The sequence below is a fragment of the Pyxicephalus adspersus genome, chromosome 6 (genome assembly GCF_032062135.1).
Source record: "Pyxicephalus adspersus chromosome 6, UCB_Pads_2.0, whole genome shotgun sequence".
NCBI lineage: Eukaryota > Metazoa > Chordata > Amphibia > Anura > Pyxicephalidae > Pyxicephalus > Pyxicephalus adspersus.
In genome coordinates this window covers 31,223,703-31,242,081 of record NC_092863.1, presented here as the reverse complement: position 1 = coordinate 31,242,081, position 18,379 = coordinate 31,223,703, and the positions used below count along the sequence as shown (strand labels likewise).

Here is an 18,379-nt window from a genome sequence, read left to right as displayed (position 1 = left end):
CAATTATTGCTAATGACGCTGCAATCTATAGTATGGCCATGCATAGCTAACTGAACTCAATATTTTTGGGCACTGATAGTGAGTACACAATTCTAATGTTATGAATATACCCACCATAACTATTTATCGCCAAATGATGACAGTAAGGCATCAACTCTGCTGACATTAATCTCTGACAGTCTCTTTATTTTATATGAATACCTCAATATAATTTTCCTGTCTGTGTACATCTTTTCTATCCCAGATGCATCTATTCACGTTTGCATTCATTTGTCTGTCCTAGTCATCCCAACAAGCGTCCTTTCTTCTCTCCATGTGGTTCTTCCACCCTCACCTCTACCCCTTTCTCTGCAGAAGAACCATCAAAGGTTCTTCTTTCTCTTATGTGAGTTGGGACTCCTTCCTATGAATAAATCCTATGGAATAACATGGGAAGCAGTTGTACATCACACATGAGAGCTACATAAAAAGCCTTTGATGAATTAACCTCTGGTTTACTTTCTTGTCATTCAATATTTCTGAATCTCTACAGAGCTATTACTCCACCTTCCACCTTTCTTTACCTCAGGCCATCTATCTACCTACCTATCTATATCTTTAGCCCTTTTCTACAAGAGTATTGTGATAACCAGTCAGTCAGTACTGCTAAAGTATTGAATTCTAATGTTTGCAAGCCTATTGTTGACAGTGGAAGAAGATTGTCCTTGTTTTTTTTTCCAGGTAATGTTTATACCTACACTAGACTTAATAGTTCTTGAATGGGATGAAGACAATGCATGTATATACTTTGGTAACAATTTTCATGAATGGACTTATATTTATCCTTATATTTATTTTATATATTTATAACATGTAAATAAAAGCAGTTATATTTACATGTCCAGTATTTAAATTAATTAGATTGTTTTTTCCCTTTTCATTAATAACTGTTGTATTCATTTGCTATGCGTCTTTGAACATGCCAGACATTTTGACTACTCCAGAGAATGTTCAATAACTTTCAAGTCTTTGGGGAACCCCAGCTATTATACCCACAGCTCACAGTACATTAGCTTGGTAGTCAGAGGGTCTCAGTCAGCAGACATCTCGGGGGACTCTGACTTAAGGGTCCTGATTCAAGCCTTGTTTAACAAATCTGAAATGGAGGCCTTGATTACTAGTTTGGAAGCCACTCATCAAGCTGCCTCCCTTGAGGTTAAACAGGACATAACCAAGGTTGGTAAGAAAGCAGAAAGCTTAAAAGTGGAGCAGTCTGGCATGGCTCAAAGAGTCATGGAATTGGAAAGTGACTGAGACAGGGACTCAACAGCTAATGTTCCTAGAGTTATCCATAAGCACTGAGAACAGGTCCCAAAAAAAGAATATCCATCTGCGTGGTATCCCTAAGGTCTGTTTCATCAGATACTGGAGAAAACCCCAGCCACACATCTGGAATTGGACAAGGTTCATCACAATATAGGCCCATGATCCACAGATATGGACAGGACAGGGCATGTACTCTGTAGAGTACAATTATATATCGTAAACGAGGCCATATTAAAGGAGGCTTGGGAGCATAGCCCATCAGATCTCAATGGAGCTTGAGCTACCACATGCATCCTGCAGCAAGGTTCAGAAATCTTAAATCAATAATGAACAAAGTAAAAGAAGACAGGGCCACCTACTGTTGGTGCTTTACTGGACTACCTAACAGAGTCGCCCACTTTTTTTTTGCGGGCTTATCTTGTTCCCACTTTGGCTAGGTACACACATGCGATAATTATCGTTTGAAAACAAACGATTAACGACCGATCAGCATTTATTCACGATTAATTTGAAAGATCGTATTCATTCAAATATAACCCACCAATAATGTACCCACACTAGATACGATTGTTTATACAAGTGAAATGTACAGGAGAAAGTGTATCACAGAACAATCCACGATCATTGAATGACTGTACGTACACACAACAGATCGAACTATAGTCACCCAATCAGATCCGGTGCGACGGTCGTTAGTTTCCAGCGACATTGTGCACTTTTTTTTGTTAAAGATTATCGACGAATTGGACGTTAATCATTTGTTTCCAACGATAATTATTGCACGTGTGTACGTAGCCTTAGACTGGTGGGAGCCCGTACTGGCCAAGTCCATGCAAACAACATGTTGACTAATGTTTCTCAATGATTTTATACTGAATCAAGTTTTGTGAAAGATCATTGTACTTAATCAGGGGTATTACTAGGATATTTTCTGCTCAATAAGCAGTAATCATGTAACTTCCTGAGGAAGCAGTAGGTGACTAGGACGCAATCACTTCCCCCCAATAGGTTTTCACCCGTGCCAAAGATAGTGATGTAGGGGATTATATATGGAATTTTTTATATTTTTGACCTTAATGCCCCTATGCCGTTCCATTTCTTTTGCTTTCCCTCCATCCTTCTCAGCAGTTTCCTTTTGTTCCTCCAATATTCCTTGTTCCTCCTATATTCCTTGGAATATTATAACTATGGAATATTCCTGTGTTTCCCAGAGACAGCACTTTTTTATAGCCATAGGTCTCTTATTTTGGTCATTAAGTAGACTCCTATCAAATTTCTGTCACAGGAAACAATCTTTCGTGATTAGTACAATGACATTAGAATGACCACACACAGCACTGTTCAGGCCTATAGAAAGAGGCATAAACTATTTGCCATAATAATGCCAACAGTAATAGTTGGTGAAAAAGCTCCAAAGAAAGCAGTCATTCTCTGAATATGTCCATGGGCTTACTCACATACAATGTCAGTTCTGCATGCAAAGTGTGATACTACATGCATTTCTAATCACATCGGGAGTAAATAAGTGCCTAGGCCAATAATTAGTGACTAGGTGCACCCCATGGCTAGTATGTGACAATCACATCATTTTCATCATAAAATTTGACATTAGTTGTAAAGTCCTAGAAAATTACAGCATTGGTAGCCCTACAGTAGCTTGCTATAGTTTAGCCTGAACCTAGGGCAGATAGAAAAAGAACATCAATTAATTCAGTTATTTACTTAAATAATATTTAATAATAAATACTGCTACTGTAAAATGTTAACATTTGATGTGTTCTAAGTGTATAACCCCTGTACAGGAACAGTCATGCTCACACTTTGGCCCAATCAGGTTCCCTCATGGAACATGCTGACAGGAGGGAGAATAAAGGGATGGCTATACCATGTTGATGCTACATTACTATCCAGTCACAGGCTAGGAGTAGGTAGGTGACCCAGCTGCATGACCTAAATGCACTAGAAAAAAGTAAGGCTGGCAGTACAGTCCAGCTGTGCACATTTCTGGACAGAATTAAGAAGAAATATATGCTTTAACAGTTCCTGTTTGTGTATTTTAAAATATGCACATGCTTTTCTGCATTCCAGGTTTAAATATTTAAAGTATAAAACCATAAAATGCATGCTGATCTGTTTACTGGGATACATCTTGTTGTCAACCCTGAAACAACTTATTACAAAATGATAATGCATATGTATAGCAAGCTCATTATATTGATTACATCAAAGGCTAAATATTTTGTTGGCGAATACTGAACAAGTGTTACATTTTTTGCCTGTCTCCATTTATGCTCCAGTAACATCACACAACTAAGCAGTAGGATCTTTGTTCACACATGGGTGGCCAAACTGGATGGAATCCAGCTGTTCTGCTCTCAGAATGACTGGCCATCATGGGCATGATAATGAGGTCAGCACAGAAGCCCACATCCATGCTGGATTATAGCAACATTGATTTTAAGAATATTATTATTGGCATTACTGACATTTCATCAATACACATGCTGCAAAATTGAGCTGCTTCCTTGTATCAACTGTGTGTGGTCAGTTGAATTTCAAACATTCTCAGTTTTCCTTGCCTTTGACTATACATGAACATTTAATTACTCCGCTGTATAACTATCCTTTTCTCCATACCCCTCTGCCCCCTCACCTAATCAATCTGTGTCTGTGCAGCAGCAATTCAATCAACGTCTTCCTAGGGATTCAATAGAATTTTGCCTGCAATCTGCTAGTTAGGGAAATTTGCAGAGAGAAATCCCTAATTGTTTATAGAATCATTACCTCATACAAAAACACAGACTGCAAGATAGTTGATAGATTTAGGGAAGATTTAATAAAAGTTAAATGAATATTTTTTTAAAGGGATTCAAAAAAAACAATACAGCATTCGAAGCACAAAATTACATCCTGATAATAAATACATCTGAAAAAATGTGTCATGTGGTTTTCCAACTTATAGTCTACAAAACACAAAAACCATTTGGATCCCTTTCTACAAATAATATATGCTAAACATCCAAAGAACTGTTGTCTAAAATGAAATATCCACTAGATACAGTCACAACAAATACCCAGCATATTTGGCTAATTCTTAGCTACATACTGGCATTTGTTAAGTACAAAGTGTTGTTAGCTTAGGTCACATTAAAGCAGATCTAGGTGTAACAACACCCCCACACTGACTGTCTAGATATTAAACATACAAAAATATTCCTTGAAGACATCCCAGTCCTGGAAAAAGAACCCATTTAGGATCCCAAGAGGACTAGTCTCATCATTACTGCAGGAAAATCAGCTATTCAGAATACCAAACCTCAAAAGTGAGAACATAATCAAATATCTAGGCATTTGATTGTGTGACTGGATAACATGAGATCTCAAAGCTGTTTTTTTTTCATAAAGAACAATATTTTAGAGTTTCATTGTTGTATCTCGCTTAAAGACAAGCAAGTAGAAAGGAGGACTGTGGTGTTATTATGGGTGGCAATTGATTAAAATTACTGAATTAAGGGTATATTTAATTTTATTGCAGGTGTTGTCTGAAAACAATTTTTTCCTATGCTTGCCTGCCAATGTCTGTATGGCCATCCATACATAGACAGATCTTTCAGGGTACCGAGAGATCTTTGTTTTTATCATTATCTGTTAATAACAGGGAATCTTAGTATATTAAAGAATATTACTTGCCTCCCAGGAGGTAACTTATACATTTGAGGGCTGTTGATGAAGGTTTTAAAGGGGCAGAGCCTATACTGCCCATCAACAAAACGGGTATAGAAATGTCAATTTCATGTCAGGTTTTGCTTTTATTTAATGCTGCAATATGTTGTGAGTAAATAAATAATGGTTGCAACATTTTTTTAGGAACTAAAAAAAATCTTCAATACAGATAAAGCACCTGCTGTTTACCCTGTAGCCTATAACCCACCCAATGAATGCCATCAAAGAACATTTACCGCAAAAATCAGGTTACTCCTCTTTCATTATTTTCTTTTTTTTTTAGAAAAATAGATACATCTAGGGTCATGTGTGCACCTCAACTTCTACAGAATACCTGGCTTTATCTTGCGGGCTATGAAATGAACTGTTTTTTTGACAAGACGAGAAAACGTATACCAAAGGAGCTATGGCAGAGCAGAATGGTGGCCACAGACTTCAACATTTTAAAAAAGTGATTGACTAATGGAAATTCTGAAATGTGCACAGGTCTCGGAAATCTGGCACAATCTTTTAGCACACTGGAACACTGATATTAGTAGGAATCTGTCAGATTAACCTTATATCAAAAGGGGAATTTTAGCAGTAATGCCTATACATTAAATATACCTAAGGTCAACTTCAGAATATCTATGCTGTTTGTTTACATCTCAAACTCCCAAGAAACTGATCCCCAGTTTGCAATTCTAACATCTGTTATTTTTTTTATCTCACCAAACTATTAATGTCACTGCCTATACAAACCTGCATAGCCTGTTAGCTGCTGCATACTGGTAAATATCCCAATTACACGTGATCCACTATCAGTAGCCTGCTAAATTACACAAACCTAATTTTTCAAAGAAAAACAAATAATGTGCTCCAGCTATTATTTCCATATGTTAGATGTTTTGCACTGGCAGCTTAAAAGCGATTGAGCCAGCTCTTGTGGGTCAGTCTGAAAATGCACATGGTAAAAACAGTAAAACTGTCACTTCAAAGTCTAGCCTATTAGCATTTATTGCCAGCCTTGACCTTCTGAAATTAATCATAGAAGTAAGGGGACCTAGGGACTGACTTTTTTCCATGTGTCACAATGATACAGTTGCTAAAAGCAAGATCTGTGTATTAAGAAAAGGTGAACTGTGTCCCATTTATGATATTCTGCCATAAAAAGAATGTGTATGTTGCTCTTAATAACCACCCGATCTGTCCAAATTCTACCCATAAATATTCCAAATCTTATACCCATGTGTAAAACAAGAGAAGCCAGTTGTATTTTCCCACAATTTCACAAAACCCTTTGAGTAGATCCTAAACATTTAGCTTTCCCCTGAATACATATAAATGTAAGTCCCTGTATATATTAAAAATGTAAAACCCTGGCACCCCTATTTGTTGCAGGTATATTTGTACCTATCACAAATGTATCTAAAGGTCAATTAGACCAAAAACTTTTATTTAAGTTATAAATGAGCATCAGTATTGGAATACCCATTGACTTTTATTGTATAGTCACAGGTAGAAACGGAAATTCTCAGTCCCATCTGCAGCCAAGTGACATTGTCACCTCCTGGTAAATTCTCTATAATGCAAAATTAACAATGATTAAGAATGACAACTTCGTTATGGTCTAGTCAGAGAGTGTGTGGACACTGCTGTGTTTGGAGTCTTTTAGAGGCATAGAAGAGTGGTAGGTGATTTACCACCCTGATAGGGCCTACATTTATCAGATTGATGTTTAAAATGATTGAAACATGCACCATGACTTCTGTGTATGTCTTTTTGCTTCCATCAGAGATCATTTTTATATATTTACCTTCTTCATCATTCTATATCACTTTACAAACGACAGATGTGTTTTCTTTGAAAAGATTGCTGAATGTCAGGCAATGCCCCTCATTCTTTATATGTGAGAAGTAATTAAAGTATCCATCATTCTGGTTATGTGTACAAGTGAACTTTCATTTTTCTATTTTCAGTAAATATCACAACCTCCATCTGTATGACTGCTATCTCAACCCCCCTAATATCTCTGTCTTCTATACATTTAAATGACCCTCAAAATCCATCTGTCTTTGTGTATAGCTGAATCTCTATTGTTTCTGAATAATTGTATTTTCCTAGCTGTCCTTCAGCCTGTGAACCTCATAACCTCCTCAGTATCTCTGTCAGTGCACACCCGAGCTCCTATAAGTAATCCTAACCTTAGTATCCCTTTGGACTTCTACAGATTCCCCTGTTCTAATCTGTGTACATTTGGACACATTTTCACAAACAAATGACCTTCGCACCAAACCAAAATGAGCATGAATATCCATATGAGAATCTGAACCTCTAATTTTCTTCTATCATTGCAAATAGCAGGAAATTCTCACTATATTTACTTGGAAAATCTTCAGATCTGCAAGTTTTCCATTTATACATAGCAATGGAATAAATGTCCAATTATCATGGGCCGTTTGTTGTGTACAACACAGTTTGCTACAGTCCACTGAAGCTTCATTACTAACTCTGTTTTTATCTACATATAATCCCCCTCATCTTTCTGTAATTCCTAAACCACCAAAACCAACCCTATGTATTGTCTATTTGCACAGCACAAATATTAAATTAACATCATACTTCTGTGTACATCTGGAACTCCAGGACTATCACAGTGTCTGTGGATACATCTGAATACCCCAATATCTGTTTAGAAATGAATTCCCATCAGTCAGTGCAAGCATGCCTGTACATAACCCTGTTTCCCTTTGTACATCTCCATAACTAGCCCTGCGTATACATAAAGCACTCAGAGTTCATACAAACCCCCTTTAATTAACCCTGTCCCTACATACATCTGAGCCTCTCTAACCTTGTGTCATTGTGTATATTCAAGGATCCATAACAAATCACCAGTGTGTTTAACTAAACATCTGTAATATATACCAGCTCTTTGTATTTCTGAACCTTCTTATAACAAGAAGGTACAATAAATCTGCGAAACCAATGCTAAGCACCCGTGTACATTCAGAACCTCTATAGCTGGTCTGTGTATTTCTGAACATTCTTATAATAAGAAGATACACCAAACCTGCAGAACCAATGCTAAGCACCTGTGTACAATAAGAACCTTTATAGCTTGCCTCTGTGTTATTTCAAGTTACAGTCCAATACAATTTTTTTAAGCTGGCTATATTCCTCCATTACATCTACAAACACCTATGTAGTACAAAGGCCTGTCCGGCTGATTGCAAATTAAATTAACTGTTTGGGTAGGCCCTCACACAAAGAAGTTTGTACATAGAATGTGCAACCAGATATCAATGCATATGAACAACTATGTGCCAAAAACTATGTATTGCCTGGCCTTGTGCTACTACCCTATATCCCTGTATATCTGGGCCTTTGAAGCTTTTTATATATTGTGTATATACATAAACTATTACAATCTGGCTCTGTGTACCTGTAAATCTTCCCAGTTTTCATAGAAGGGTAGCTGCCTAGCATATTTTTTATGTATAGTGATATTTCCATCCTCCAGAAAAACATTTCTTGGCTTCCCAAAATATTGATATACCATAGCTAAACCTATTTGTATATCTGCTACTGCCTCTTTGTATATATGTACCTTATTTTTTTTACAAAATATCTGTTTCTGTGTTTACACAGAAGCCCCTCTCTGTTTATAAATATACCTAAATATTTCCACTATTTTTCTACATTCAAGCCTCTCTTGTATTTGACCCTTTGTATATGTGATTCTGCCTCACACAAGAGATAATCATTTTTGATCTCCATCTATTCAGTCCATTCTTCATACCTTTTTTGTCTTATATATAGATATGCCAAATAGATCTGCTCCTGCGTGTGCATTGTTTGTGCAGTGTGCTTCCACGCTATCTTCTGGTCTTTTTAATCAACCCGTTCTCTCCTCATTGCATAATTCTTGCACTCCATGTGAGCTCCTCCTATTCCCTTTGTATAATTTTATCTCTGCATTTTTAACATATGTTACCATCTGTATGAACCCTTTCTCTGTCTGAGTCCACCTGCCCAACTGCCTGTGAGTAGCCATCAAAAGGTGCTTATTATCCTCCTCCTATGATGAGGGCATCAGTCAATCACAGACATAGAGGAGCTGTGATGTCACAGTGGGTACAGGACAGGTGTGAAGGACTGTCAGGCCGCTACTGGTCTCTATGTGAGTGTCTCTTTCTCTCTGCCCCCCCCCCCCCCCCCCCCCCCCCCCCCCCCCCCCCCCCCTTGTCCTGGGTTTACCCACAAATATCTATAATAATAATAAATGAACCTGGAGCCGCTAGCTGTCTTGGTGTGCACATATATGATTCACTGCATGTAGGTATATATACATTAGACGTGTGACTAATAATAAACACCCACCGCTACATATTATCCATATACTAAAACATATAAAACATATAATATATATATATATATATATATATATATATATATATATATATACACACACACATTTCTCCCACTGTCATGTATCTGTGTGATATCTTATGCATCAACATATTGCACTGTTACATATGTAATGACACCAGAACAGGAATAAATACATGTAAAATAGATAGTAGACCCGAACTGAATAGTATGTTTAAATTATTAAACATTTCATATTTGCATTAATATCTATTGCAAGTATCAAGATGTTTACATGTCTCTGCAAATGAAAAAAATAGGTGATATTATTGAAAATACACAGACATGTAAAATAAATAAATAGACAGAAATGTATGCAGGAACACATGAATATCTTTATGTACATACAGAGAAACATATACGTATATATTTGGAAATAGAGGTACTGCTCATGGAACTGTAAATGGGTGGAATTATATATATGTCAATTTCTATACATCCATCTACTCCCCTCAATCAATTGCCTTCTGACCCACAAGCCACAAAATGAGAGAAAGAGGGAGATGGAGAGAGAGAGAGAGACGAAAAGAGAGAGAGGGAAAAAAAACAGGAATAGATTGTAAAATCAATGCTACTTACAGCTTAGCTGGTGCGAGAGGATAAAGCTGTGTCTGAGGGATGCTGAGGAGGCGGTCTCTCTCTCCCTCTCTCTCTCCCTCTCTCTCTTTCTTGCTCTCTCTCGGGCTTTCTTGCTCCCCCCTTTACTGAAGGAAGATGAAGACTAGGAAAAAATAAATCAATGTCTTTGTGGTGTGAGGTACTTTCTCTGTGTGGACAGGGCTTTTCCTATTGATTTACAGTCTCCGAGACACCTCTCCCTCTCCCCCTCTCTCTCCCAGATCCATTCACAGACAGCTCCTCTCTCTCTCCAGCACAATGGAATAATCAATACGCACAGACACACACATATGCACACACACACACACACACACACAACACAGTGCTGGGAGACTGAGCAGGTGCAAAGAGAAGCAGTCTGCTGCTCCCTACCTCTCTGGACATGAAGGGGGAGGTGGCAGAGGGACAGTTTAAAGGACAGCAGAGGTGTCAAAGCAAGCTCAGACCCATCCACACTCTATGTGATGTAGAATGAGAGGGAAGAAGAGGAGGAAAAAGAAGGGGGATGCTGAGCTGCTTCCAGCATCAACCCATTGAAGAATGATGCAGACACAGGAAGAGAGGGGGATATTTCCATAATGATAGAACCAATCAAGAAAAGCACTCTCTCCCCACAGTATGGCGTTCAAACTAGACCCTTAGGAACACACTGAATGTCCAAATCTACCTCAATGAAATAGTTATTGAACCAGCGTCGCTGTCTACACCACTAAGCGCTAATCAATGACATATTGAACAAATAAAAAAAATATGAACTTAGTACTTGCTTAGCGGCTATAAATATTGGACAGTATTGTTCGAACTGATAAAATTATTGGCATGTGGTCAATCACCACAAAGTATGCTGTCAGAAAAAAAAAACATAGGACAGATAGCAATGTCCTTTTAGTTGTTGCTGTGATTACTATGGGAAATTTTAGCAAATTTTCAAATCTTGGGCAACAAGGATAAGGATTTCATCCTAGTGTCTGCTGCTTGCCCCACCTCTTAGATTGTAAGGTCTCCCGGGCAGGGTCCTGTCCTCCTCCTGTGTCACTGTATCTGTTAATAATAATAAATATTATAATATGTTGGCGCTATATAAATACTGTTTATTAATAATTAGAATAAAAATGCACACTGCACAAGCTGGTTCCCTATTAGAACCTAGATATAAAAACTTCTGGACTGAACAAAAAATAATTCTGTTCTAAGTTTAAAGCTGAACTCCAGCCTATAAAACAATTTCTAATTTCAGAAAACCATGTGTATTGTTACTTACTATTACTGTGGAAGCAATTTCTGTATTACAGACTGGTCAATGCTCTCTCTTTACTTGTGCAGGGTGGCTTGTATATACCTCCCCTGTATTTTTCCCCGCAGGTAGCCTGAAATGGAAGCACCTGCTAGATCCTTCAAAAAGCTCTGCTATTTCCACAGGCTATGTGCTGCACAGTGATGATTTTACACAGTAATATCTGAGTTTGCAAAGGCATTCACTGCACACAAATCAGATTTAAACCCTTTGTGTCCAACAAGGAATATAAATATATAAAATATTTTGTGTCCAAAGTTAAGTTTTAATATAAGAGGTATAGGCTTGAAATTTAGTCATTCACTAAACTGTATTTACCGCTGAAGAACCTACAAGCAGAAAGCTGAAAAAATTCTGCATCCCTTGCCAAAATTTAAGTATTTTGTTGCATGGAAGCTACACATCTACATGTCCTTATAATGCATGGAACACATCAATCCCATTGGAGAACATAAACAACAGTTCAAATTATTATTCATACTTCAGTGAGGGAAAGAAGTATTTGATCCCCTGCTGATTTTGTACGTTTGCACTCTGACAAAGAAATGACCAGTCTGTAGATGTAATGGTAGGTTTATTGTAGAGGGGGCTTCCAGATTCTAATAAGCTACTTGCCCGCAGACCCCCAGAACACAGGGGTCACATTGTGGGAACAGAGCCATCTCCCCTAACAATGGCACTTGTCACCTTTAGGGTCTGGTTTCACTAAAAAGGAAGGCTTGGCTTTTTTGCCCCTTCTTTTTTTGGCAAACTAGATTCCAGAGGACTTTATATGGATAGGAGGGGAAGCACATGCTCACCCTAGCATGTTTTTGCAACCAGTTCATATCTATGAAGACGAGAGGGGGCAGCAAAATGCCCCTTGATGCTGCATTGAGTGTCAAAAGAAACACATGACAAGGCTGTGAAAAGCTACAGACTTATTTGGCCCAACATAAACTGCTCAGACACTATTGCAAAAAACGCTAATATGAACATAGTCTAACAATATTATTACCAAAAATATCAATTTAAATGTGTAAACCTTCTATGACCAAAATGTGTAAATTTATTACGACCATTATAGTTTTCCTATAATGTTTAAGCACCCATTGCCTTACCAGGTTTTTGACATGTGCTGCCTAAAGTCTTGTATGTTTAGTTATCTCTGTGTTCGTTAGCAATCATAAACAAATTACATTAACAGCCATGACAAGTTTTGTGGCTTATCCTAAAGAAATGTTAACCCATGGAACAGATCTGACCTGGTCATTATTCGGATATTCTTGCCTTGATTTCACATTCTAACCATTCTCGGAGTGGAACACTGCTCCTTCTCTGCAAATATTAAGGTAAAGTTTTGTTATCTTTTCCTAATCAGCTACTAAACATAACACTCAAGCTAAGACTTTTTTCAAACATGCAGAGGCTTTAAAAAAGCTCCTCTTTTTATTTGGCACTCACTGTCAGGCTTCTTGCTTCTCTGAGAACATCGGACTGCAGAGGAACAAACCTGGAGTTGCCTGTCATTCTGATACACGGTTTCCAAAATATTTCACTTAACTGACATGGAAGCAGATCAGCAGTTCTTACTTCACTAACTGCATACTTCTTCTGGGTCAGTTAATAAGAAAATATTAAAGCTAGAAAATCAGAGTAAAATTAAAACAATTTGCTTTTTCGGAAAGAAGTCAACAATCACAACATTTGTATTTCTCAATAAAAACACATTTTGTTTTTGATGCAATAGCAGAAAGCAATTAAGGTATTAGCAGCAGCTGGTTGAATCAAGAGGTTTCCTCCAGAACAGATCAAATACACAGTAGCCATTAGTTATTCTAGTGCTCCTTTGGTTTTGTAAATGGCAGTATGTACAAAAATAAAGAGTTGCGCTTACTCCATCCAAAATTAGATAACAAATTACACTCTGTTCTTTTAATCCCATGGATACCATGCCACATGTCTTTGGAGCAGAGCTATCAGTGTTCAAATGGTGTATCGTCACATCCAGTGTCCCCTCTGAAGTGTTTCACTAGAATATTCCTTTCTCAAGGATGGCACTCTTGGATCATGAGAGGCTTTTATGAGAGGCTCTGCTTTTTCTTCCTCCAACTAAATTGACCCTGTAAAAGCCAGAATGAAATACTTAAACCAGAAATACCCTATTAAAATAACTTTTAATAATCAGTTTAAAATTAACTTTAACTGGGAAGATTGCAAAACTGAAACAATGTATACTTTTTAAAAGTGTATTAAAATTCCTCCCCCAAAAATAATAATTTTATGTAGTTGGGGACAAAACTATTTTTTTTTTTATATATTCAACTGGACTCTGAACTTTTCACAAGACATTTTGTGGATATAACTTTCCCCCTCGCTCGTCTATTTAAACTTTTTCTGGTCTAACTAAATTAACTAATCTAATGTACTACTGTATTGTTTCTGGATAAAGGGTGCTTCACATTTCCAATTACATTATTGCTAAAATGCTCCCTGATGCATATATAGATTTTCTCATATATAGCTTTTTTTTTAGCAGTTTTTACCCCCTTGATGTTTTAGGTAATATATTTATTTTTTTTACCATTGTTATGTCAAAAATTAGCCTGTTTTCTCATAGTGACCAAGTGAAAGCGCAACAATTATTTCTAGTTATAAGCAAGCATTTTTTAAACAGTACTGTTTTTTAAAAAAAATGAAAATGAAATTAGGCCTCACAAGATAACAGCAATCAGTGGATTACTAAGACAAACTAAACCTTTTGAATCCGCATCCAGAATTCACCAAACTTTGGGTAGCAGAAGGAAGGGTGCCTACCCCCACCCCCTTCAAATTGGCAATGTGGTTGATGACAACAGGACCAAAAGTGGGGTTGCTCTGCTTCCTGGCAAATTCACTCACAGTTCCTCATTTGCTAAATCTGGCAGTTACCGAATTCCCAAAGAGCTACTTACAACATTTTTTGTCCATGGCCAGAAAGGTTAGATCCTACACTGCAAAAAAATGCACATGTAGTCTTGCAGTGGTAGAACAGTCTCTAGTTCCACAAAACTTCCTATGGCTAGGTACACAGGTGCAATATTTGTCGTTAGGAAATGAACAACTAAAGACAGATCAACGATTATGCATGATAATTTTGAACTATAATTTTTGATCATATTGTGCACAATTCTGTACATGCTGTAACGATACAACTGTTCAAATATAATCCACCAATAGTGTACACATGATCGTTTGAACTATGCAGGAAGTGACATGTAAAGGAGAATGTGTACTGCAGAACCATCCACAATCACTGAGCGACTGTACACACAATACACACCCAATCAAATCCACCGTGACAGTCGTTCCTTTTTCCAGCAACAATCCTTGTTCATCGGCGTTGTTGGCCAGTCGTTGTGCACTTTTTTTGTTAACGATTATCGGATGATTGGTCGTTAGTCGTTCGTTTTTAACGATAATTATTGCACGTGTATACGCAGCCTATGACATGCCGACCTGCTGGAAATAACATAATATTTGCTGGACTGTCTGTACTTACAGAGGAAGTAACTGTATGATCCATCATAGCACAAATACAGGGAGCTTGGGTTTCCTTGCCCCAAGGCAGTGGCAGCATTTTGGGGACACAAGTCACTTGAGGAACCCTGAGGAGGCAACTAAATTTGTCAGTTGGTAAAACAGCAGTATTATCAATTTCTCCCTACTCATATTCATGTTAAAAGGCACACTGAATTGATTCAGGAGGAAGACTTACATAATTTGCCTGGCAATTGTGGAGGTGTTAGTGGAAAGTAAAACTTTTATGGGGAACATCCACTGCAGTAGGAGTTAGAAGGGGCTTGATGGACAATATAAAGGAGATGAGGAGGAACTACTGTAGGAGGAATTATCAGGTATGATGCTGGGAAGTTACATGTCATCAGTTTAGTGGACATGGGTCCAAGCTGAGAAGAGCAGCACTAGCAGTACAGCCAACTACAGCCTCTTGAACATGATGGCCAACTATTTCCAGCTATTGGCAGCATGAGATCAGGAAGTCAGAATATAAGGTAGAGCACAGGGTAACATGTTGTTTATCGGTGCTTAGTGCTAAAATAACAGCTAAGTTTTGGTCTGTTGCCACCACTGACAGATGACTTTTCACTGTTTTCTTACCCTGGATGCCTACACATCTTGCTGCGGTCATCTTTCAGCTCCTACATCCTTTAAAACTGCTTTAACTTACTGGGTATCAGAATTGTAAAAAATAAATTCTGTACACTGAGCTGTACATGGGCAGTTAGTGTACAACCTTGGTATTCCATGCTGAGATGAAAAGCCCCCATGTGCTCTTCAAAGCCTTAGGCGTCATAAACATGCACAAAAAAAATGTCTGGGGTGCATCTCCTATGAGTTGCTTCTCTCGCTCAGTTATGGCTTTGCTTCTGATCGTACAGGAAATTCCTATCAGATACATCCAGAACGATTATGTTTTAAAAGATAAAAAATGACACTTGCAAAAAATGTCATTTAGTTAAACAATGTAAGAACACTTTTGTTGCATTGTTACCACAACCCTGTCAGTTTTGTATTCTTGACTTTGGTATTGTTGCAAATGTAAATCGTGTTATTACAGATTTAGCTCAACCCTGTTTAGCAAGCCACTGCCTCAGGTTGCTGAATGACTGGCATCTAATACCAATTTGATCACCCTCCCTGCTTCATAGAATAGAATAGCCTGTACAGTGCCCATTCATTATACTGTTGATGGAAATGATCACTATCAATATTTTTAAGCAAAGAAAATTAAACCCATGCATGCTTTAAAATATATATCTTTATATGATAAGAAATATTGTCATAGTTGGGTATTCTACATACAAGCATACTGGAACTCAATGCCATGTGAGGCTACAATCACAATAATGAAACATGTTTTTATATCTTAAAAAGGAATAAATACATTTAAAAAATGGTATGAGGACAAACATTTTTCAATGTGACAAAATACAGCAATGCTTATTCTGAAAGTGTTTTTACTTTTATATACTAATTACACTGCCTTAAAGGTTATCCAATCCCCTTGCATGTTTTATCTTTCTCTGCACAGGCGTCTGGTAATTGTAGTTTAAACCTGTCACAGCCTATTTCTACGTTTGTAGATGGGAACTATAAATCCCATCATACACTGCATTACAGGGAAGTCTCTGCCTGACTCAGCCAAGTGGAGCATTGCTGAAGCATTTCCCTCCCCCAACAAATGAACACACTGCTTTATCCGGGGGCAATGTGCTTTGGCTGCAGCTTTCCTGCATTATGAATTCAGGTTTGAATTATAAATACCAGAGATGAATTACAAAGATGAGGATAGCTGTGTATTGGAGGGGTTGGATACTTGTTTTCCGTTTCCTTCATTTGCAGATAGCTTTTTTTAAGGAACAGTGCTATTAAAATGTGATGGGCAGGTGGATAAATAAAGCAATATTGCACCAAACAAATTAAAGGTATATCTAGGTCAATAGACACTATAGAATAACACGGCCAAAAATATTGGCCTTAACACGGCCAAAAATAATGAACTATTACCCCTCACAACCAATCAAAATAACCTTTACTTGTTCTGCTTATATTTGGCTACTATTTATATCACTGTTGCCATTTCTTGATTACTGGCTTTTGGAAATGGTGCTGGCCAAATGGCAGTGCACACCATAGCCTGAAAGTAACACTGTACTGCTCATTTTATTAAAAAATCTAAATATATAAATACACATGCACCTGAAGGTCTATGCTCCAGCTCTGACCTGACTTTGCTATACAGAGGGCTCAGCAGACCTAGAACAAACATATAAACCTTCGCAATAAACACTGCTGAACAGGAACTGCAAGAATCTGATACCTTGTTAAATTCAGGCACTAGACTACAAGACCTAAAATAATGTAAAGAATAATTCATGGTAACACAGCTCCATTAATGTGTGAATTTTTGTTATTTGGGAAAAGTTCAGCTTATAAAGTTTTTTTATCTCATATACTAGAACCATTTTAATTTGATAAAAATGTACTTTCTTTCTAAACAAGCCCATTTTTGTCTTAATATTTTTAAAGAAAAAACTAGGATGACTACATTAGATATATGTGATAATTGGACATGCAACATTATTGCATTTATCCAAAAGAAAAATATGTCAAAGCTATGATTGAGAAATTGGCAGTTTGTTTCTGTACTGTACAGACCTTATAATCATATGTTCTTTGTTACTTTAGTGCTTGTACACACAGTTCTGGCTCTTTCACAAATCACTTTTGCATCACTTCATCTTGCTGTATTATCAAACTGTGTTCTTTCTTTCCTAGAAATGGCACCTTCGTCACATCTTTCTGCACCTATTGAAGTGGAAAGAAAGTTTATCCCAGGGCCAGAAGTGGAGAAAAGCTTGAATGCAATAGGGGCTAAGCTGCTTAAGGAAATCACATTTAGAGACTGTTATTATGATAGCCCAGATCTGCGACTCGCGCTTGCTGACTACTGGCTGCGAAAAAGGGAAGACAGTTGGGAGCTAAAATACCCACCACAAATAGGAGCCAGGGGCCTAACTGGAGCTTCCACACAATACTTAGAGGTGACTCAGGAAAATCAAATTATCTGCAAAATCAGTGAAGTACTGGGTGTACCAAGTCCCCCTAACATTGAAGCATTTGGTCTGGGTGAGCTTGCAAGTTTTGTGACACGCCGACGCAGATTCCAGCTGCCTCTGGAGGAAAGCTCAAAAACCAAGGTTGTGGTTGACCTAGATGAGGCAGATTTTGGTTTTGAGGTGGGTGAAGTGGAGGTGATTGTAGAAACACAAGAGGAGGTACAAAATGCAATGCAAAAACTGGAAGATATTTGCAAAAAGCTAGGTAAGAACGCTTTATTTTTTTAAATTGATGATGTGAGTTACATAGATACATAGATAATGGGGACAGTGGACTTTCCATTTTAGTGAAAAATCCTCTTTAAAGTTAACACGTCTGCCTGACTATTAACAATAAACTTACACGCTCATGTTCTTAATAATAAATTAT

General features: G+C 37.6%; 2 protein-coding genes across 5 annotated transcripts in view; one reads left to right on the top strand and one right to left on the bottom strand.

Annotated features, from left to right (window-relative positions):
- ZFHX2 (zinc finger homeobox 2) overlaps window positions 1–10,172 on the bottom strand; it is a 50,651-nt gene extending 40,479 nt beyond the window's left edge. Inside the window, exon 1 of the mRNA XM_072415101.1 lies at window positions 10,018–10,172. The gene's annotated coding sequence lies outside the window, so the exon portion shown is untranslated. The remainder of the gene's footprint in view (window positions 1–10,017) is intronic.
- Window positions 1–18,379, top strand: part of THTPA (thiamine triphosphatase) — a 62,178-nt gene that overhangs the window by 41,529 nt on the left and 2,270 nt on the right. For 3 of the 4 annotated variants that reach the window (XM_072415105.1, XM_072415103.1, XM_072415107.1), the window contains exon 2: window positions 17,669–18,214. In XM_072415105.1, coding sequence (XP_072271206.1) covers window positions 17,669–18,214 — 546 coding nt within the window. Of the gene's footprint in view, window positions 1–16,515; window positions 16,638–17,668; window positions 18,215–18,379 lie in introns of those variants that run through there. The other variant, XM_072415106.1, reaches the window with a different exon arrangement.